The sequence below is a fragment of the Pleurodeles waltl genome, chromosome 2_1 (assembly GCF_031143425.1).
Source record: "Pleurodeles waltl isolate 20211129_DDA chromosome 2_1, aPleWal1.hap1.20221129, whole genome shotgun sequence".
Lineage (NCBI taxonomy): Eukaryota > Metazoa > Chordata > Amphibia > Caudata > Salamandridae > Pleurodeles > Pleurodeles waltl.
The window spans coordinates 514,142,182-514,166,401 of NC_090438.1; the positions used below are offsets into that span (position 1 = coordinate 514,142,182).

The 24,220-nt window shown below is 43.4% G+C and overlaps 1 protein-coding gene across 4 annotated transcripts in view; it reads right to left on the reverse strand.

The window, feature by feature from the left end:
• AIFM1 (apoptosis inducing factor mitochondria associated 1) overlaps positions 1 to 24,220 on the reverse strand; it is a 265,356-nt gene that overhangs the window by 210,625 nt on the left and 30,511 nt on the right. For all 4 annotated transcript variants that reach the window (XM_069213999.1, XM_069214010.1, XM_069213991.1 and 1 more), the window contains 5 exons: positions 21,920 to 22,019; positions 12,969 to 13,001; positions 9,520 to 9,555; positions 8,715 to 8,863; positions 3,271 to 3,401 (listed from right to left, as the gene is read on the reverse strand). In XM_069213999.1, coding sequence (XP_069070100.1) covers positions 3,271 to 3,401; positions 8,715 to 8,863; positions 9,520 to 9,555; positions 12,969 to 13,001; positions 21,920 to 22,019 — 449 coding nt within the window. The remainder of the gene's footprint in view (positions 1 to 3,270; positions 3,402 to 8,714; positions 8,864 to 9,519; positions 9,556 to 12,968; positions 13,002 to 21,919; positions 22,020 to 24,220) is intronic.

The following is a 24,220-nucleotide window of genomic DNA, read 5'->3' on the forward strand; positions in this document are numbered from 1 at the left end:
GACCGTGATACCCTCGATTTTAAAAAGTAAATAAAATTTAAAACAAAGTAATATTTTCTGCCTTGTATTGGGCATTAGTTTAGAATTCTCATTTTACATGCCAGTTTTCTTTCTGTTACTGCATGTGTCACTGAATGTTAAAAGCAATGGCTTATTTGTATTTCACTCCTCTAAGTGCAGAGAACACTTTATTAGATTTAATTCTCTGGGAGTAATTTAGTACGCAGTATCTCTAGGTTTTTAATTGGTGAAGAATACAGGGGACAGAGAGGCAAACTAAAATGGTTGTGAATGAAAATAATTGTCTAATGTGCCATCACGTGCACGCCTGATTTATCAAAATGCAAAACAAGTAATGCCCATAAGACCACTGTACACTGGTGTAACTGTAATCTGCCTTTTCCCAATACCTTCCTAAAATGTCTTTTCATTCTGTAAATGAACAATTATTAAATTACCATGTTCTTAATGCCACGTTTTCAGAAAAATGTTCCTCACATTAACAACCACTGCATCAATGCTTCTGAACTGCAGGGAAAAAGACCATGCTATGTTTCACTTGGCGTTGAAAAGTTCAAATTGGATGTTGTGAAACTGTTTGAAATGACAACTGAAGTGGGAAAGTTGGAAGCTAACAGTTTGGTAAGCTATTATTTTTCACCCAAGAAAAGGCAAATGGTGTGGATTTGCTTCTCGAGGAGAGGACTGCTAAGCCAGAGAGAACCAAATACAAGCCTTTTTTCCAGGACAGCCAGCATAATTAAGGTCATTTAAAATTAATTTAATATAAATATATCTTAGAAGGATAGTCTGAAATTCTGGCAGTGATCTGCTCTCCTGGACATATTCTGCAGGATCCTGCCTTATGCACGCTTATTTACTAAGCTATGTCCTTATATTAGGCCCTGCTCATCTAAAATGTGTCCCTTTTTAGTTTCTCCAACTTTTTGATACCCTTAATTGTTCATTTATGTGTGCTGTGACCAGGAGGGCCCAGCTGAGGAGCGTCCTTCACCTTCTTTATGCGATAACATGTGCTTCACAACTATTCTTCTCATCATTTCGTGTTTACATTTTTCTTATTATACAGTTGCAATATTGAACATTTTTCCATATTCTAGAATATACTAACTACTACCATGAAAAATCCCCAGGCAAAAATACACATTGGCTGAAGATTGACCATCATCAAATAATGTACCACTTTTATGCATCGTATCTAATCCATCTTTGAAGAATGTGATGAGGCTCTATTAATAAAGAACAAGAGAAATATAATCACATCTCAAGAACCGTAGTTTTCCAAATGCCAATTTCTCGTCAAATATTTTAACTTCAGCCCTGCTATCCCATATTATTATAACCATAAGTATTAAACTTGCGAACAGAGAGGCTGTTAGAAAGTGATGGAGCATTAACACCAGCCTCAAAATCCACCACCCAGGTATCGGCGAACCTGTCGCTGGAGCCAGTAAGAATGGCAGGACTGAGTGAAGGAAGCCATCACAGTGTTTGTGCTTGGAAAGTGGCATGCACTTTGTTTCAAGAGGTCGAGAACAAAGTTTTCCTGGCAGTCTGACTACTGTCAGCGTGATGGTCTGCAGGTGTTAACAGAAGTGTGGTGTGACATGAACCTTTTTTGTAAGCTGCAGATTGTATTTGGCTGTAGGAGGCAATCACAAACTGCGCAACTGAGTACCTTTTGCATATTTCTTCTTACACATCGATTTGTAACCCTACATGGGGTTTGAGGTACAGTCTACTGTTAGAGCTAAGATACTAGCTTTGCATATGCTGCTTATTTAATAAACAAGATTTTAGATTTTGGTGGTGACGTGTAATGTCTCTAGTATACATCATGCCTGCAAAGCTGGTGCCAAGTCGCTCGATATTGCATGCAAGTCTGCCCCTTCTTATGAACTTGCAGTTTTACATGAGTGCCAGGGATTATGAGATGGCGTTTTCTATGTGTGCTGATTAATTTTAACTTTGTGATGCCCATCATGCTATGTGTACCAACCTTCAACTTTCCTGCCAATGGTGACTTCATAGCCACTTCCCTGCTCATCTGTTTTGGGGAAGCATTCATTTGACGCTCCATCCACCTCTCATGCTTGCCTTTGGCAGATTATTAGTCACATTCCTGTGTGTGAGTTTTTTTAAACGATCTCTTATTCTCTCCGACTTCCATTTTCCTTCACTGTCCCTCTAGTTGTACCGTTGTCTATCAGCACTGTGGCAATCTTCTCGCTCTGTTCACTAACGCACTACATGCAGGGAGCAGGCTCAAGGCTGGCTTACTGCCAGATATCATGCATGGACAGACTGACTAGCTAGACTATCTTATAGTTCCTGACTCACCACAGTCCTGAAATTAACTAGTGTACCTGGCATGTATGGGCTCAATCTGGTTGATGGATCCCGATCATATATTCAAAACTATCTAGTAACATTTACAATACTGGTTCTGCATTCTTTTCCACACAGGAAAAAGGCGACAACTGGGTTCTCATGTTTAAGTTTATGTTGTAGCATCATAATTTTCACATTTATATTTTTATTGTTTTTTGCTCTATAGTTGGATGGAACATGAACGTTTCGAATTAGTGATGATCACATGGCATAGATGTGCCTTTCATCTAATCTTCAGTCAAAAACACCCAGGATTATCATTTGATGCTGGAAAATGTTCCTACCTCTAACTTAAGAGCTGATTTACTGTGCAGCAGGCAGACATTGGAGTAGTGCCCTGGAATGTTTTACGGTAGTGTTGCACCCTATAATCCATTTTGGATTTCGAGTGAGGTTAAGATAACAGCGGTCATCCCAAAGTAGCCTGTCCAAGTAAAAGAATGTTTGACACTGATCCTCGCCAATCTTACTTGTTCAAGGACTGTATATATATTTATGCAACAAGTCCAGGAATTGGGGTTAATGAAATGAATATCCACAAAGCGCACACCATCCGCATTGGTGGATATTGGAGAAGGCACTGGGCACACGGAGGGCATTATTTCACTGAATCTTATGAAATACTTAAAGTACAAGAGAAGCTAATATACATAAAGTAGTACCCCTTGTGTTAATGCACAGACAGTACAAACAATGAAATGCTGCTCTTGATGCATAGAGGAGCGCCATGAGCTACGTGTGCACACATTCCCATTGTTAGCAATGTTCAACAAGGAGAAACATCAATCTGAAATGTGCAAGACAAGCACTAATTCATTTAATAGTGGCTAATTATTTCTATCGTGGCGCTTCACTCACCTCCGCTCTTTGCCATTCCACTGTTTGAAGCGTAGTGTTTCTACAATATTTGGATCCTCTGAAAACCACAGCTCCTTGGAAAGAGGAGGGCGCATGTAGGGGGGATTATCTTCTTCTGATATAATCAACACCTTTAAAGGAGCAAACAAAAACAAATCTAAGCTTTGCATGAAATATATGTTCCTAGTAATGGAGGGAAAGAGGAAAAGAGGAAAGTTAGATGTTCACAAGTCACTATAGTAGATTACGAATGAGAAAAAAAAAAAAAAAAAAAAAAAAAAAAAGAGGTCTCTAAGTATCTACTTGACACCTGACAAGCTTCAGAGGGGATTAGTAGGAAGTTGAAAGAACTGCTGTTTTGACTCTCATTCATCTGAATACTTGAACCAGTGCCATACATTGGAAAGTCTTTTCCTCATGACAACACAATAGGCTTTACACTTTGTCATGCAAATGCACAAATAATGTGCTACCTGCCAGCATGCAAGCAAACAATCCAAATGAGATTATGTTTATGTGCCTGGCCTTTAGAATCACTATACGTTTTGCATGTAACTTTTTGTTGATGCTGAGTGAAATCGTCCTTTAAATATTTGGCTTTTCAGCTCATCTCAAAGTTCTAAATAGAGTACAGCTGGTTTGCAGGAAATATTGAATGATATACTGATAAGGCCCACAAGATTAACCATTTACATGTTCTGCTCCATTATGACTACAAGTTGGGTTGATATTGAAAAAGGACAAAGATCTTAAAAATGCAGTATTATTCTTAGTTCCCACACCATTAAATCATAAGAACCCCATAAAAACTGAAATTTTCATAGAGCTTCCACTTTCATAGAAGCCCCTTTACTCCCCTTCTGACATAAAATAAAATTCACAGTGGAACTCTGTATACGTTTCATCTCTGGTTACCCAGCAGGAGAGCCAATAAACGACTAGAGGAGTGTCCATTTTAATATCCACGTTGGGGTAGAATGGCCCACAAGTAGGGACCCAGTAGTCCACTTCCACACCATTACATAAAAATGCTTCTGGCTAGTGTTTGCATTGAAGCAATTAATGTAGGAAACTGGCTCTTTATATGGTGTATCAAAATGAGATATGCCATGGAAAGAGGCCAGAGGTTCCCTGACTAGTGGACAGGGGCTTGCTCTAGCAATCCCAAGGTGCTCTCCTAGTGGGTAGTGTGGTCGAGTAGCCTTCGGCCTTATCAGAAGAGTGTTAGACATCTGCAAATACATACACAGTCAATACATGAGACAACTCAATAAGGAGATTCACACCCATTTACAAAAATAACAAATGTATAAAAAAAAATTATATTATATATGTGTATTTAGGCATCAGAATCAATACGATCAGGTAAATATGTTTTGTAAGAAACATCTTTATTGTTTTGAAGTCGACAGTGCACTTTTTTAAAGCTGTAATATTATCCTTTGGAGGAATAACAAATATGGCAAACAGGTACAGTGCAGCGACTTACAGGACCAATCTCCTGTAATTAAGTTAAGTACTGGGCAGGGGGCAGGACCACACCAACAGGTCACACCGGGCGGCACTGGTACAGCTGGGTGCAGAGGTGTAGTATGGTGTTGGGTGCCCAATGTTAGTCAAAAGGGATCGGTACAGATGTAAAGAGGCTGCAGGTTTGCCCTGGGAGCCCAAACAAGGGGAACCAACAGGTGGGTTCAAATCTTGAGATTCTCTGGGACACCTCAGCACCTCTTCTTCACGACCAGGGGCGACGGGTGCAGAGGTGTCCTGAGGCGTCTGGTTTTCTCCACCAGGTGCACTTGAGGTGGAGGGGGCCTGTGGGTAGAAGCTGCAGGTCGCGTTGGGGAGTCCACAATGGGAAATTCTATTGTGGGATCTGACTTTGGAGGGCTGGCGGACTACGCTGGCACAGTTGGCCCACTTCAAATAGGACTAGGCTGCACGGGTGTGGTAGTGCTTTCCGGTGTTGGGTTTGTGTGGTTCAGAGTGCTCTCAGGTCTCTTGGGGTGCCTGCAAGATGCAGGGAAGCAGCTCTGCTGCTCCACAGCAGTTCCTGGGTCTGTGTTGAAGGCAAGCAGTTCTCCCAGGCTTTTGGAAGCACAGCAAAGCACAAGTCGACTTTGGCGCAAATCGGTGGGAACAGCAGACAGGCCGGCAGGGCTGGGTGCAAATCAGGTTCTTCTTTCTCAGTCCTTGCTTTTGCGGTTCCTGGTTGTCCTTTTTCTTTGTAAGTCAGCAGGAATCTGATTCTCTGGTGCAGAGGCTCCCCAAAATACTGAATTTAGGGACGTTGAGAGGGTGAGGTTAGTAGCCAATGGGCTACTTACCCTGGGGTCACTATACCCCCTATATGACCACTTCCTGCAGGAGGTGGGCATACCCATGTACCAGAGTTGCTTCTTCTGCCAACACCAAGGTGGCAGATTTCTAAATGTGGTGTTCACATCAGGCAGATTACCTTAGGGGTGGGATTGACCTCAGGAGTGGACACACCTCCCTGAATACTAAATTCCCCCCCTGTCCAGGTGCCAAATTGACTCCGTGGTGGGGGTGGAAATCAGCAGGGTGGGGGGCTATACCTCTCCTTTGAGTGAAGCCAGATCTGCATACCAAGGGTTTTGGGCTTCTTTGAAGCCCCTTGCCTTGGAATTCAGATTTGCAAGTCATCCTTGCCCAGAGCAGGCTTTGTTTCTGGCCGCCTGAGAGCAAAGGACCTCACCTGTGGGGGTCAGAAACACATCTGGTGGTGGCAGGCATGTTAAAACTAGTCCGTTGGCACACAGATAGATGGTAGGTTTTCAGGGGGCACCTCTAAGTTGTCCTTTGGGCGCAAGTAGTAATAAATCCATTGTTGACATCAGTGAGAGCCTGTTAATACAATATGTTTGATACTAAACAACCCTATTTTCAGGGAAGCAAACATGTAGCTGGGGAACTCGTATTGACCAGAGTCTAGCACATATACTTAAAATGGCATCCCTGCTCACCCACTATGTCTAAGGATTGACAAAGTCATAGCAAGGGTATAATTGCTCTTGCAGATATGTCCTCACATGTAATATAATACACCCTGCCTTAGGGCCGGAAGGCCTGCTGTAGGGGTGACTTACATATATTGCATGCAGTGATAGGGGACACGGCACACAGGTTGTGTGCCATGCCCGGTTTTCACCTTTAGCTGCACCAAGACACGCAGCCTGCAATAGCAGTCTGCGTGTGCTAGGTTATGGGTCCCCGAGGGTGGCACAATACATGCTGCAGCCCTTGGGGTCCCTCTTTGGTACCCAGGCTCTAGGTACCAGGGGTACTATTTACTAGGAACTTACAGGGGGACCAAAGGTATTGCCAGTTGGGGAACAATTGCAGTTTTAGGGAACGGTATCTGGCACTGGGGACCTGGTTAGCAGTTCCCAGTGCTCTTTCAGTCAAAACTGCACCAATTACCAGGCAAAAAGTTGGGATGTCTATGTCAAAAAGGGACACTTTCCTACAATTTTCTAGAGCCGTCCCCTCAGCTCCCACCAAGATAGCGACTACCAGAGTCTATCTTACAAAGTTAAAGGTTCTGGGTATTTTATTTAATATCAATGCAAGACTTCAACACTGATTTGTAAAACTGAAGAAGGCATCAACATACTAGGTCAACAATTTACTAATTTCAATCGAGGTGAAAGGCACATAGATAAAAACTAAAGTACCTTTCAAGGTCAAAAACAGAAGAAGAAGAAAGACTTCACTGGGGATGCAGAAGTGTATTAACAATAAGGTAGAAGTAAAGTTTTTATTTAGATGTCAATTTATATGTACAAATAGCTAGCAGCGCTGCCCAGGGGATTACGAGTCCCCCTACCGCCAGCCTTTTCCTGACGGTTTGAACTGGCGGTACGGGGAGTCGCGGGGCCCCTGCACTGCCCATTCCACTGGCATGGGCAGGGCAGGGGCCCCCTGACAGGGCCCTATGCGGCTTTTCACTGTCTGCTCTACAGACAGTGAAAAGCACGACGGGTGCAACTGCACCCGTCGCACGCCCCAAAACCACCGGCTCTATTTGGAGCAGGCCCACATCCCTGCTGGGCGGAAACTCTGCGCGATGTCATAATGGGTACCGCGGGAGTGCGGCCGCATTGGCAGCCACACAGCGGTTACAACTTGGCGGACGGCAATGTTGTAATGACCCCCTAAATTAGTAATCATTAAATTATATTGTATCAGATTAGATTAGATTGTAGACAAATCTGTCACAAACTGAAGAACCTATTGGGTATGGATATACATTACTTCTCTTCATCCGTTACACGTAAGGTGATGCATTAATAGATCTTACACAGATGTTTGTTCCACCCCCCCCCTCATGCCTGCAATAGCATTTACCCCAATGCGCGTCAGAGCCGTTGGAGAAGATGTAGAGCAGTTGGGGGTGGGGGGGTTCACAAACAGAAGCACTACAGTATCTCAACGGTATCATATAATAAGGCCCTTATTAACTATGGAATGGCTGTTGAGCAACCTAGACAGCACCCACATGAGATTCGAAAGGGACAAGCAAACTCATTCTGTCCTCTGAGACAGAGGCAAATGAGTTTGTTCTAAGAGACAGAAACTTTTGGTGGGTGCTATGTGAATGAGGTGCACCTGTGCAGTGTATTAGGAGACAATAATCTACTAACCGATGCAATAAATTTGTTGGTTTAAAACACACTCAATCATGAGGGGCTTGGGCCTAGGGTTTCACATTAGAATCGTTCTTGGTTTCTTGAGGTTTTCCTTTATTCCTATTTAATCGCTTTGTAACACTCTGAATGGACACCCATGGACCAGTAGTTCATGGTCTGTACATGGTTTCTCGAAGTACTAACGTAGATTTTGAAAACCAAACAGTTGTTTGACAGAATAGGTTTCCACATATTGCTATCAGGATGAAAGACTATTTTCAAATAGGAGCATTAGTCTGTGGTGGGCTAACTAGCCCTTTCAGGGAAGTTTCTCGACCATTTGCTCTTAAGTGGCCAGTGATGGATACAAACAGTTACAATGGATCAATAAATAACCTTTCATGGGATTTCAATAGTAACTTGATGATCATTTGCAAGTGCAGCCCATTTGTAAGTTTTCCGATTGGAGCTACGAGAATTGCTTCCGCTGCACAGTGTGGCATTAACGGATACTTTAAACAACGTGCGGACGACATTAGAAAACCTGCATCCACAAAATCGGTCTACCTAATATTCTAAGTAGAATGCGTCTATGCTGCCAGAATCCTTGCCCTAAACCACGTGGTATCAAAGAATGGTGTTCCAGAAGTAATCACTAGTTGGCCTACTCTATAGCTTGTGTTTTCCAGTTTGCTTTTGAGCAGTAATCTAAATTCAAAATGGTCTGACTCGAGCTTGGACATTTACAAAGCCCACCGAAATGATCCTGGAAGATGTTACCCCAGTGCTTACCCTTGCGCCAGGATCCCGGGCTCGAATTGAACGGGCTGCAGCAAATGCAGCTGTGCCGCCTCCTATGAGCAGGAACGGTGCATGTGAAGGGATCTCTGGACGGGAAATTGCATCTGCTTCTGGTGAAGCTTCAGTGGATTGTGACGAAGCTTTAACAGAGTGACAACAATAGTTATGAGCAATGTCTAGGTCTAGATTCACAAACAGAAAAAAATACTTTTTAAATCAGTCACGTAAACAAAAGTAAAGCAGCTGAGAATATTCACATATGTGACAAGTCACATTTTTCATTGTACAGATAAAGTCTCTAGTACATTACAAGTAACAAATCAGGATGTAAAGCATTCACTGACTTACTAAACAAAACCGTAACTAAATAACGCCTCAGTCTGGATTACATGGTCCACCAAGTAAGAAGGGCGTCACACCCACATACGGCTGGAAATGACCACACAAGGCTTAGTTCTCTTTTGTTTGAGAAAAAAAATAAAAAAAAACAATGGAGTGATGTGATCAGATTAATTAACTTAATTAACAGGGCTGCAGATTAATTCAAGCCTTTCAAACACCACATGTTATCCTTTACTCAATGAGATGCTCCGAGTGATACTGGTATACCCCAACGCTTTCACAAGAGTGTCACTAGCCTCTCATAGACCCAACTGTCCAGATATGCAATTATTTTTAAACATTATGTTCTCAAAAAACATTAAATCCCAAAACCTTCCATGTACAAGTTTGTAAAAATGTAGCACCTTTTTTACATACTCACACACACACATGTACATAATATATTAGGTCTTACCTCCTTCAGTCCCTGTTGGTACATCCACTTTGCTTTCTTTAAAAGAAAAAAAGAAGAAGAAAAACAATGCTGAATAAGCACACTGTAGACAATCAGTACATTTACCGAATAGTATTTTAGCAGGATTTATTTAATGATGTAGGACTTATAAACTAGGCAAAAAGAACAACACTGATTCTGACCAGAGGCAGCAAGCATAGCAACAGCAGAGTCCACAATCAAGTGAAAGTGAAGGTTACAGTTAAAGGACATCAAATCCATTCCTTTCATAGATCAGTGTAAATGGTTTAGAAGCAAAAGCTATAAATGAAAAACAGACTTTGTCGATGCCACTAATAGGAAAGATCTAAATGTATTGTGCTATTCCTGTGAACAATTCACCACAAGGGGCTTTGACAAAACAGGTCAGTGGCAAACACTAACAAAGTTTGCAGAAAAACCGAGCAGAGACTTTTTTGGAAGTTTATTTTGCATAACAATTAAAACACTCTTATCCTACTTGGCAAATATTTTATCACTGTGGCCATATCAGGTATGCAACTCGGTTTCATTTTTTTTTCAGTTTATAACAGAAAGTGAAAACATAATTCTACGCTGACAACTGGTCATAGGACCTACTCAAAAAGAGATGTTGAGGTTCAATAAGTAAGAAGTCATAAATAATTATTCCTACTGAACACAGGTTTCCTTCACAGAAACCCAGAGGGGATTTTGTGTGCGTGGATGTGTTTGAAGAGTGGGTGGGTCCCTGGCCCGAGACCAACCAGCTTGGTGCATCTGTATGTGCTTGTAGTACAAATGTTATAGACCTAGAAGTCTTGGGTGTCTGCTTGCAGCCCTGGCACTCTACAAGGGTTGAGAGTGCAGAATGACTAGTAATTATTTTGGGGTAGTTCCAACCTTGGATTGTTCCTCAATGGACAAATCTCTGGTAGGAGGGGCAAGGTGAGCACTAGGTTGGTAATGAAACGCAGACGGACTGATGTCCAGGGCCTAGCTGTTCTAACCTAGCTCTCCTGTGAGTGCTACAGCTCTTGGTGGATGTGGGAGGGAACTAGAACCAGGGCACTTCGGACTCAGTTCACCACTAACATCTACCATCCAGTGGGTAGATATTGCAGGTTTAGGATGGCAGTGCTATTACTGTTGGAGGTGGTCAAAGCGCGGCTAGCAGCTAAGTCAGTTACATGAAGCACTGTCTCTCCACCAGGGGTCTTTGGTTTTTCCATCTGATTAGTGTGCTATTTCACCAGAGAGGAGGTCTACAGCCTTACGCATGTCTTTTGTCTCAGTGAGCTATTACAAGATTACCTAGGAGGATGTCGCACCCAGTTTCCGAAGGGTAAAGGAAGGACATCAGGGCTCAGATTGTGTCAACAGTGAGGAATACTAGGGCTAAGACCGCTTGTGAGGGTGAGCATTTTCCCACTGACAAAATAATCATTTTTGGGTATTGCCTATATCAGAATGACCTTGTGTTGGTTCCCCGGATCTGCTTCATCATTATTCTGCCTTGAAGCCAGCCAGAGGACCCAATCGGTTTCATCAGAGTCAGGAAGATATTGGGTTTTAATGAAGCCCTCATGCATGACCAAACCTAATTGGCCATTTCATGTCCCTTATCCCCAATGTGTGTACTGGGTTCCCTCTCCTGTGCAGGCAGTGTCAATTTCCTCCCTCCTATAGGTAACCCAGAAAATGTTTGTTTGGCGGGGGTGGGGGGGTACAAAGGAGTTACAATTTCCATATTTAAATACGTTCTCCTACCGGTGCACAGTGTGTCCCCAAACCGATTCTACATATGGACCTAAACTCCTGGATGTCTACAAGAGTAACTAGAGCTCATTATTAGTACAACGTCTCTTGGCTCTTCTTAATAAAGGACGTGCTCTTGCAGCAGCATACTTTGCCTTTTCGCTGACTGGCATGGTCAGTGGATCACACCAGAACAGTGCTCTTGGAGTAGCTATATACAGAGAGGAAGCCTTTCAAGTGTATAGTTGTTACTACCTAATACAACCACAGGCAAAACAAACTAGCATTGCACATCTAAAAAGATCAACCACCTGCAATTGGGCAGCTCTCAAAATGTCAGTCTTTTAATGTAGGTCTTCATTTCAACATATCTGGATTATAGAAACATCTTACATACTACAAGATTACTTTTTACTGGCGCAGAAAATATATGGGTACTGGCAGAGGTACGTTACGCCTATTCACATTGCTCCTTGTTCTGAATTGTGTTCCCACAAAGTTAAAATGGATATATGAAACTGGCAAGGTGGTTTTCCACTGGAGTCCCAGATGGTATTCAGCACCACTAGGCTTACAGAGAGTCCAGGAACATCAGTTTCTGCCACGAGGAATAAGGCTTTGCACGCAACATGTGCTGACTAGTTTTTCCAATAAATATTGGTCTTCTAAACATACAGTGGGAAGGTGGCCATTTAGAGACAGTCATCTTTTCAGAAACTTGTCCTTACACATTTTTTGTAAAAGTTGCAGTAAATCTAGAAAGTTTGTTGATAGATGCAGTATGTAATCCCCTGTAGCATCAACTGAGTATCTACAAGACCGGTTACTTTACCAAGCAAGTGCATGTTACATTATATTGCCCTCTTGGGAACGTTGCCTTGCAAAGGATATCATTACCTTTGTTGGATAAGATTTGTAGAGATATACATTTAAGCTTTGGCATATCCTCCAACTAGAATTTCAATAACTTGCAAATGCACGATTTGAAAAGCTCTCCGTTCATTTCATTGTCCACTTATTAACGATGGTGTCTGTTTTCAAGTTATTATGCAGTTTTCAAACTATTAGAGTGGGAAGGTGTTTGGAAGAGGAATTTGAGAAGTGTACAAAAAAAATGGTAGAGGTAGAGAGAGGGGAGGGAGGTGTTAAAAAGCTATAAAAAGCTCGGATAGCATCATACATATTATTCACTGGTTCTTAATTAGAACAGTAGTGTGGTGTGGTGTGGTGTTAAGTATCTTACAGCTCTCCATTCTACCTTTTATATTAATTTCTTTCCAGTTTCCGATACAGAGTTGTTGTGTTTATGAATGCGTATTTAGGGATAACTAAAATTCTTCACAGAGCTTCTGCTGAAAGCAAAAGGCTACAACACTGCCCTAGAGACGAGGCGTTTCTTGGCTCTAGTGGCGTACAGCATGAATACACGCTTCCCATACCGGTCAGAGAAGACACCAAAACAAAAAGGCAAATAACTATGCTATCACAAGAGCAACAAACTTTCGCAAATCTGAAAAAAAACAATTCTACCAAACATAACAGCACTGTTAGCCCACATGTTACCAGATTTAATTGAGAAACACAATTTAGGTGATTGAACTGTAACACAAACAACAAAAAAATCAGAACAATAAACTAGTTAAAGTAATAGTGCGGTCTATTGACTCCTGAAAGACCCAAAGAATCAAGCTTACCTTCTCCTGCTTGCACAGCCGTTTTCTTTTCAACTAAGGACAAAAGAAACAACAAACAAGTGACTCCCTATGCAGAGATCAAGCAGCACAGTAATCCGTCCTGTAATATAAACATGCACCACCAATGGCGGGTTAGTGACAGAGATAGTAGCAAAATGGCATGGGGTTCACAAAACTAGGTACAAAGAACATCCTTTGTGAGTATACAAGTCAGAGGGGCGTTACCAAAGTAAGAGCAGGCTAAAGGGTGCTGCGAACAGGTGCCATGGATAGGAAGGTGCGAGATGGAAGTAATTTCGATCCTTCTACTTACACAGATGTTCATCTATTTAAGGATACCAAGTTTGTTCTATAGGCCTCTTATTTAGAAAATTTAAAACGTATAGTGCGCCTCACCAGCATCAGTATCCGAACTCAATGAAGCTATGACGTTGCAAAAATCAGAAGAAAAAGAACATCATTTTCAAGCACTAACCTTCGACCAGTACTTTCAAAAGGTATTTTGCAGTCAAAATGCAAACAAGCATTAACTGTTTTACCCTGTGCCTGTTACACTGCCCACTTCACAGCACAGCGACTAAGCCCACATAACGGCTTTAATAGGCTTTCAATGAGTTTGTTGCAGTGGCTGGAGTATGCTTGATATATCTTTTGACAATATCACAGTGTATCAGACAATGAAATATGGTACAATAAAGCAGTGTTGTCCAACCTTTTTATCGCCGCGGACCGGTAAATGTTTGATAATTTTTCAGTGGCCCGCTTGTCCCATTGTGTGACAAGCGGGCCACGGAAAAATTATCAAACATTTACCGCCCGCCACAGTGGGGCGGCCCGGTGCCGATTGATCCACGGACCGGCACCGGTCCGCAGCCCGGGGTTTGGGGAACACTGCAATAAAGGACTGATCGATCCAGGGGCAAAAGGCTATAATGCCCTAGAAACAGAAGGTGGGCACACTCTGGTTACTACTGCCATTGTACTGTAAATAGAAAGGAACTTTTCTTTTGATGTCAGCCAACTGGAATGGGTCCATATCTATTTCAAAAGCATATGTATATTAGCAAAAAGGGTGCTTCACACGCATCACTCTCCAGATGCGTATAATGAGCCAGAACTGCTTCACGCTGCTCTTTTCTGCACACGTGCATGATACTGCCACTGAAAGGAGCAGAGACTTATGAGATCATATCAAGTTCTCGAATTTTACAGGACAGTGCAAGGACTATCTGAGTTAGAACTACGTCACACTAGCATAATGGGATTGTGCTTAACTTAGGAACTAAAAGAAACGTGTATTGGTAACAAGGAATGATGTGCTCTGCAAAGCAGCAATGTATAAGCCGCGTCTTTGAAGCCATACATGAACAAAGACCTACAACTTATACTACATAAAGAAACATTTTAAGAGTTGACGTTCACCGTTACTGTGAAGTGCAAACCCCAACCAAATTCCATATATTTGCAGAGATGGTACATTTCTGTATGAAAGGGACAGTACAATAGGAATGTCTCAACCTCCATTGACCTACAGCTCTACAAAACGTAGGTAAAGATTAAAGGGCAGCAGCAACAAATCATGATGGACAATTCACCTCTCCATCTCATGAGGTCTTATAATGGGAGGGCTGGTTAGCAGCTTTTCAGTGCACCCATGTTCTCTTGAACCCCCTTCATGTGCAGAGCTGCAGGAGTATCCCTCTGTAGCAATCCGCTGCACAATTCCCTTATACCTAGATTCCACAGAAATGAAAATACATCTGTAGGAAAATGCGTGTTTTTCCGTGGTCACAAGCTTTTCTGATGCTGCTGGTTTTTTGCCTCTGAGAGTGCACTGGTGCCTGCTAACCAGACTTCAGAGTCAATGCCCTACCCTCAATAATATGGTGAATTGGCTGTTCCCAATTGGGAATGCCTAACTCACCTGTAAGTAATAAATGGTACCAGGGCCAAGTTAGAAGGGTACTTTAGGGCTTGCAGCACTGACTGTGCCACTCAAGACCCCCCAAGTATAACGAATCTCCCAGTCCGCCACTACAGACTGGTGGAGCAGTCATACACTGCTAACCCAACCTTGCCATTGATAGCAGTGACAAAACCACCACGCCCTAATGGCAGGGTGCAACATATGACACAAACACAACATATGCTTCACATTTCCCGACAGTAAAACATGCAAAACTACTGTTTTACTGTGCCCAATTGGTCAGCACAGGGTTAAACTCTGACCTTTCAGCTGTGCTAACTCCTGAACAGTCTGACCAAAGTGGGAACTTGTTACATTAAGCTCAACTTATATCTCAAATCGAAATTAATGTAACTTGTTGCAGTGTGCAGGGTTAACAAAGCTGCCACTTTCTTACCTTTTTAACTTCTGTGCCTTTTCAGGCACTCATGGAGCCTGTTCCACGAGAGAGCTTTCTGCCTTCCTGGAGAGGCATGCTAACGACAATTAGAAAGGAGAACAATGAAGAATTGCAGACCAGAGAGGTGTCATCTCCCTCCTGCAGGAAGCCACTTGGGTGTTAGCCCCAAAAGCTGGCTTTAAAGGTGAGGCAGCATTTGAAGAGCACATGTGGGACAACATGGGAGGGGGCTGCCCCATTATTGGGATAGACAGGCTATCATAGGAACAAGGGAAACCAGTTGCCCAACCGTTTTCCCCCAGGGGCGTGTAGCCCTGAGTAAGCTACATCCCAGGGGTGGGCTAGCGATGTCTCTACACGAGAAGTGGCGTCTTGTCATCTTGGAAGTGGGCAGTATGGTGCATCCTGGGATAGCCAGATGCAACACACCACAGAAAATGGTCCCCAAGTGGGAGGGAACCTGGTAGCCCATTGGCTACCAACTGCAACCCGCCCTGAGGGACCTTCCGAGCATAAAGGAGGCACCCAGACCTCAATAGACTTGGAGGGGCAATCAAAGAGGCTGCACCAAAGAGGACTGCACCTGATGCAGCTGGAGGCTAGCGAAGAGTCACTGTGCCTGCCATGTTCTGCAGGAGAAGCAGTCTCAAGAGCCCAGTCTAGTCAAGAGAACTCCAAGGGCCAGCCCACTCGCCTCCAGTTTGCAGCACAGGCACACAACAGCTGAAGAAGCCTGCTGGGGCAAGTTGGTAGCCCAAAGTCTTCAAGCCGCTACAGTCACTGTCATGCAGCACTGTAGACCAAGATCCGACAGACTGAGCTGCACAGAGTTCGCTGAGCCCGGGAGTGCTGTTGGAAAGCTGATGAGACCCTCCGAATGAGAGATATCAACTCAGGAAGGATTGAGCAGTGACAACGGGCAACTGATAGTCCAGGGCCGGACTTTGGCCAGACCATGGAGGACTTGGTGGGACATCATCCCTGCAACCAGGACCCCATCATCTTCGTGGACCGATTAATTCCTTTATGAACCTGCCCCTCCTCCCCCCGTTGACTGCGTCACAGCATCCTTCAAGCATCTTCAGCATCCTTCATCCCTTGCCCCAGGACAACTACATAGGAATCCATAGCAAGGAGGATAAAGTGCCTCGAACTGTTGAAGGACTGCTTTTCCTATGAAGATAACTGTTTGTGAGGACCTTGCTGGTCCCCCGACTAACTCCCTGTCGGAGTTGGTCGCCCGAAGTACTCTTAACCAACCACATTGACACTTACCCAAATTTGCCTTGAAAAGTTTCAAAGTGTCCAATTCGTTGACTTTGCCCAGGCTAGTTCGCGGTTGAGTGAAACTACACTGATTTATTATTGCTTGTAAAATCCATATCTGAGGAACCCTCTGTGGTTCTTTTTTGCATTCTAATGTCTAAATTCTTAATGAAAATACAACCAATTTACATAAATTGGTGTCAGATTTCTTGAATGTTGTGTTGATTCATTCTTCATTTGTTTATGACCTGTTTAAATTCTTGACATTTTTCCTCTGTCTAAGCCTTGCTGCTAAATGCCACAGCTACCAATGATTGAGCTAAGGGTTTGGGAGACAAAGCACAAGTGTCCTAAAGGGGTTGGTAAGGGTATTCCATGGTGGGGGTGCATTACCACAACATATAATAAGTCCCATTTCCTCAAAAAAGTACTTTGCCCTGTCCTTCAGTATGTTGCAGTTTGAACTGAAGACGGAGCCAAGAGAAGATGCACCTAAAATGCGGGTCTCAGTTTTGCAGAAAATACAGCAGGCATCTCTACAGAAACATATTTGTTCTTTTAATTACCTTTCTAAGAAGTAGAAGGCTAGGATCAAAGCACTGTGATGACCTTCACTGTATGCATACCATGATGGAGACAAACAAATTCACGTCTTTTCCTCTACTGGCCTCAGCTTCAGAACAGATTTCAAGAGGGACTACAAAACACGTCATAGATGGTTGTGGCCAGTATCACCACAAATTGGTGGCTGTTGTAGGCCTGGAAATCAGTTCATGGACCTTGCCAGATTTAAGTCATGGGGCTACTGTGCAGTTTCTCTAGGTGGCAGCCCAATCTAGCACCCAAAGACAGTGGCCTAAATTCAGTGCAGCAATTATCTTGAAGCAAGGTGTGGCTTTTAGGCTGCATGGACAAATCAGGTGGACCCTCATATTAAGTAAACACAGCACATCATAACAGAAGGTGGTAGCAGTGGGAACCAGATAATCACAGACGTAATCAGTGTCTTTGGGCGAAGTAAACTGCTAATGTGGGAATAAATCACACATGCTGGAAAGGGAGGCAGAACTGTGAAAATGAAGTGCAAGGTTTACCTATCCTCTGCTCTGAAAACCTGGACATTTTTTGGCAACCAGAGAAGTTACTTTATTACGTGGAGCCTTATCTCAATGCCCCACACCCCAGCTGAAAAAGAATCAAGAAGTGAGCAAGCAAATAGCCTGCAATTGGATGAATGTGGTCAGGAATGAAGACTGCAACCTACTCTAGTTGTACTTGTACACTACAAAAACATTTTGTATTTGGGCTGCATGGCAGAAACCGACGGTACAAGGGAGCTGCAAATGAACCCAGATATCTGTCAACACTTTTCACTCTGAGCACCAATGCTTCTGCCCTCTTTAGTACTCAGTTGAAATATTCCTTCAGCCTGGAGGTGCCAATAGTGAGGATGCAAGAAGATTGTGGCCTATTCTAAATCACAACATGGCAGCAAAACCGAAGAAGAAAATCTCCAACACAAAAATAAATATCTCAGTATTGAAGAAGAAAAGTCATGCGTTACAGTCGTCACCAAGCAGAAGAGAGGGAAAAGAAAAAAAGTCCTCATCTGCTATATGGGATGCACTTCTATTTCTCAAGTCTTATAGAAATGGAACTGCTTAGGTTCAATTTCTTACTGTCACTAAGGTGGTGCAATATACTTACAAGCTGATAATATAAGTAATTCAAAGTAAGAGTGTAAAGAAATGGCTCCCTGTTGCAGTTACCCCCCACTTTTTGCCTGATACTGATGCTGACTTGACTGAGAAGTGTGCTGGGACCCTGCTAACCAGGCCCCAGCACCAGTGTTCTTTCACCTAAAATGTACCATTGTTTCCACAATTGGCACACCCTGGCATCCAGATAAGTCCCTTGTAACTGGTACCTCTGGTACCAAGGGCCCTGATGCCAGGGAAGGTCTCTAAGGGCTGCAGCATGTATTATGCCACCCTAGAGACCCCTCACTCAGCACAGACACACTGCTTACAAGCCTGTGTGTACTAGTGAGAACAAAATGAGTAAGTCGACATGGCACTCCCCTCAGGGTGCCATGCCAGCCTCTCACTGCCTATGCAGTATAGGTAAGACACCCCTCTAGCAGGCCTTACAGCCCCAAGGCAGGGTGCACTATACCATAGGTGAGGGTACCAGTGCATGAGCACTGTACCCCTACAGTGTCTAAGCAAAACCTTAGACATTGTAAGTGCAGGGTAGCCATAAGAGTATATGGTCTGGGAGTCTGTTTTACACGAACTCCACAGCACCATAATGGCTACACTGAAAACTGGGAAGTTTGGTATCAAACTTCTCAGCACAATAAATGCACACTGATGCCAGTGTACATTTTATTGTAAAATACACCACAGAGGGCACCTTAGAGGTGCCCCCTGAAACTTAACCAACTATCTGTGTAGGCTGACTGGTTCCAGCAGCCTGCCACACTAGAGACATGTTGCTGGCCCCATGGGGAGAGTGCCTTTGTCACTCTGAGGCCAGTAACAAAGCCTGCACTGGGTGGAGATGCTAACACCTCCCCCAGGCAGGAGCTGTAACACCTGGCGGTGAGCCTCAAAGGCTCACCCCTTTGTCACAGCCCAGCAGGGCACTCCAGCTTAGTGGAGTTGCCCGCCCCCTCCGGCCACGGCCCCCACTTTTGGCGGCAAGGCTGGAGGGAACAAAGAAAGCAACAAGGAGGAGTCACTGGCCAGTCAGGACAGCCCCTAAGGTGTCCTGAGCTGAGGTGACTAACTTTTAGAAATCCTCCATCTTGCAGATGGAGGATTCCCCCAATAGGGTTAGGATTGTGACCCCCTCCCCTTGGGAGGAGGCACAAAGAGGGTGTACCCACCCTCAGGGCTAGTAGCCATTGGCTACTAACCCCCCAGACCTAAACACGCCCTTAAATTTAGTATTTAAGGGCTACCCTGAACCCTAGAAAATTAGATTCCTGCAACAACAAGAAGAAGGACTGCCCAGCTGAAAACCCCTGCAGAGGAAGACCAGAAGACAACAACTGCCTTGGCTCCAGAAACTCACCGGCCTGTCTCCTGCCTTCCAACGAACTCTGCTCCAGCGACGCCTTCCAAAGGGACCAGCGACCTCTGAATCCTCTGAGGACTGTCCTGCTTCGACGACGACAAGAAACTCCCGAGGACAGCGGACCTGCTCCAAAAAGACTGCAACTTTGTTTCAAGAAGCAGCTTTAAAGAACCCTGCAACTCCCCGCAAGAAGCGTGAGACTTGCAACACTGCACCCGGCGACCCCGACTCGGCTGGTGGAGAACCAACACCTCAGGGAGGACCCCCGGACTACTCTACGACTGTGAGTACCAAAACCTGTCCCCCCTGAGCCCCCACAGCGCCGCCTGCAGAGGGAATCCCGAGGCTTCCCCTGACCGCGACTCTCTGAAACCTAAGTCCCGACGCCTGGAAAAGACCCTGCACCCGCAGCCCCCAGGACCTGAAGGACCGGACTTTCACTGGAGAAGTGACCCCCAGGAGTCCCTCTCCCTTGCCCAAGTGGAGGTTTCCCCGAGGAAGGCCCCCCTTGCCTGCCTGCAGCGCTGAAGAGATCCCTTGATCTCTCATTGACTAACATTGCAAACCCGACGCTTGTTTCTACACTGCACCCGGCCGCCCCCGCGCTGCTGAGGGTGAAATTTCTGTGTGGGCTTGTGTCCCCCCCGGTGCCCTACAAAACCCCCCTGGTCTGCCCTCCGAAGACGCGGGTACTTACCTGCAAGCAGACCGGAACCGGGGCACCCCCCTTCTCTCCATTCTAGCCTATGCGTTTTGGGCACCACTTTGAACTCTGCACCTGACCGGCCCTGAGCTGCTGGTGTGGTGACTTTGGGGTTGCTCTGAACCCCCAACGGTGGGCTACCTTGGACCAAGAACTGAACCCTGTAAGTGTCTTACTTACCTGGTAAAACTAACAAAAACTTACCTCCCCCAGGAACTGTGAAAATTGCACTGTGTCCACTTTTAAAATAGCTATTTGTCAATAACTTGAAAAGTATACATGCAATTGAAATGATTCAAAGTTCCTAATGTACTTACCTGCAATACCTTTCAAACAAGATATTACATGTTAAATTTGAACCTGTGGTTCTTAAAATAAACTAAGAAAATATATTTTTCTATAACAAAACCTATTGGCTGGATTTGTCTCCGAGTGTGTGTACCTCATTTATTGTCTATGTGTATGTACAACAAATGCTTAACACTACTCCTTGGATAAGCCTACTGCTCGACCACACTACCACAAAATAGAGCATTAGTATTATCTCTTTATACCACTATTTTACCTCTAAGGGGAACCCTTGGACTCTGTGCATGCTATTCCTTACTTTGAAATAGCACATACAGAGCCAACTTCCTACAAAGAGCATTTACAGAAAGTGAAGGCAAAATCTGTGGAACTTTGGAGTATTATTAATTTGTGGATTCAATCAGGCCAACTTGGGTGTACTCTAGGTGGTCATGCGTTTCAAATCAAGGCAATTCACCAGTTGCAGAGCTGTCAGGGTAAGTAAAACGTATGTGCACGCCACGAAAGGGAGACAGCCCTGTTACCATATTGGTGAAAATGAAGAAGAAGTATGAAATCCAATAGGGCAACAGAATTGTGTGTCAAATACACAACAGGTAAGAACCCGATGACACCTGTGCCAGTGAGGGGGGATCATAACTGGGCATGATCTCCTGAGATATGGTTAAAGTCACAAATAGACACACAAGTGTGCTTTTCTACATTACTGACTGATATCTGCTGCTATCAAAACATACCCTCACTGGCCAATTTTGGCTCAAATGATTAAATACATCTCTCATTATATTCTGCTTAACTATTTAGGGCACTTCTGTCTGGTTAGTGAATGTACACAGTATTACGTGAATAATCCATTTCAGCAAGAAGAACAACAGAAACAGTTCTGCTAGTAGAAAGGATATAAGGCTATGAAGAGTAAAAACTTTGGACTTACCACAATACTAAAAAGTGCATTACGTTCCCTTGAATTTAATTTTTCTTACAACATTTTACAATTAGAGGTGTTACATTAAAAAGTGCAAAACAAGTATGTGATTGTTGATCAGACATCTTTCTTTGGTAAATAAGAAACAATGAATAAAAATATTAGCTGAAAGTAGCAGTGTGAAAGGCTGCAAGGGTTAGGGTGAGTGATACGGGTTTCGTCTCCTACATTATCCAATTAAGGCCAGTGGCCACTCGAAAAAAATAAACTGTACAATATCATGACCACACGGGGGACCCACCTTGCTCTTTTGATTCTTCAGGCTGTCCTTCTGTTTTGGTTGCAAGTGTGGATATTCTGTCATGGTACCGCACCTTATCATTTTTCAAGGTTTTAAAAACCTGCAGACAGCAGAGATTATTGTATGGTTGTAGGATTAGTCTAATTCCACTACTAGTGGTAACATTTATAAACCAGTATCATCATGCAAAGGTACTTTTCCAGGGAAGATCTTATAATCCTACATTATACAACATCAATCCAAGCATGCATCTTTCCCTTGCTTTAGGATAGTGTAATAAACCAAGCAATACATGGGATAATCTGAATGGCTTCACAACCAAACTGACGTTCACAATCTTCTGGAGAATAAACCACGAAGTAGGATTCCCATCAAGTGTTTTTGTAACAGACATTTTACGTTAGTCAACACTAAAAATGTGAAGTAAATGTATTTAAAAAATAAAAAAACATTTCTATACCTAACAAACAAAAATAAAATTGAAAAGTCAAACAACGTTTGATTACTTGAAAAGGGTTTTAGAAGCACATATAGTACCAACTAAATAAGGTACACCAGCAAGCATCGCACAGAACAAAGAGCAAAATCACAAAGATTTTCTACAACTGCAAATAGGTATTTTGAGCAAATGAAATCTAAACAGGCCCATTTGATTCTAACTCACTACTGACATGCTCACTACTGTTCAAAACAATCAACACGACAGACGAACATGAGATGACAGAGACTGCATGGTGTGGACTTAATTGTTAAGAAGAGCAAAATGTGAGTGGAGTGTAAAATAAGGTCTCTGCTTTAATGGGATAGAATGTGTGCGCGAAGAAAGTTCCCAATGCAATCCACAGAACCTCTACATGACTCCCGTCAGGGATGGAAGGAAGATAATTAATTTTAGGGTGACTGTTACTACAAAACCAACATTCTTGTCAGCCATCATCTAAGCTGTTAATTCATATCTGTGTGTGCCAGAAAACACACCCAGAAGCACCATACATAGCACTTCCCGTCTTAGGCATATGCATGTGTGCAGCTTGATCAGTTGCCTTCTCGAAATAGGAAGAAAGTTTGCTGGTGCTTTGGGTCCTGCATGCTGGATCAGCAGGAGGAAACTCATATGAGTGAAGAGTCTACGAACGAACAGTAACAGTCATCACACAGGTAACTCTTACGCCCCAATTTTTTTTACCACTATCCACTTTGTAACTAAATTCCACAGCAGTTGAAAGTAAGAAAGGGAGGTAGAGAAATGAGTACTGAGTTTAGGCAAACAAATTAGGGATACCCAGAGTACTCAAGCCCAATCTCTTGCGTGAGTAGCTTATCCAAGCCAAGATTGTGTTTGCCATTTGTAGTCCAGCATTTATAAATACAAGCTTATAGATGTCAGAAAGTAAAGAAAAAAAAAAATATATGGACTGGAATGTTTTTCCCATACATGATAGCAGAAACTTGAAGCTCTGCAGAGTTTGCTGACTAAACTTAGCATACCATTTAGACAGTAGATATCAGTGGTACTGGATAGCATACATTAAGAAATGGTGACCCTAGCAGCAGTTTACTGACATCATTGCTCACATAATTCACAAACAATTGGTGTGTAGAACCAAGACACTTGGTTTGAACAAGGTTTAAAAAAAAAAAAAAAAAAAAAAAAGGAGAGAACACTCCTGACAAGGGTCAATTAGGTCAAGGAGACATGCAGACATGGATCCAATGTTGCAAGTACAGAGTCCTCATTCAGATGGAATTCTGGCAGAAGCTTTGGAAAGAAGGCAGAAGGTTTGGGTAGAAATTGAGATGATGAATATTCCCCAGTAGAATACCATGACAACTACTGTGGCACAATCAGATTTCAGCTCCAGTAGCTGTCAATGACATAGTTATCAACAAATAATCAGTGATAGAAACTACAGGTCACTTGTGGCCACCAGAACACAAGGTTAATTATCAGTCACTGGTAATGCCAGGCTTAGATCCCATGGATCCATGGGCAACTGATTAGAGGGAAGAGATGAATAAGCTTGAACAGATGTCTGTGTGACTTGGTCCTAAAGGATTCCTAAACCATGTTGATAGGTCTGAATGACAGCTAGGTAAGTCTCGGAGGAATCCACTTGCACTTCAGATTCAACCGGGAAAGATATAATTTCATTTACAAAGCAAGCAAGTGCATTGAGGTTAATCGCCATTGATAAAACAGAAGAATCTCAGCTATTTGCTCTTGCACAGAGGTGTGTTAGAGGTCTTCCTAGCAGCCACCAAGACATTTAGGTTCTTTGCAAGAGGCCTAGATGTGCAAAG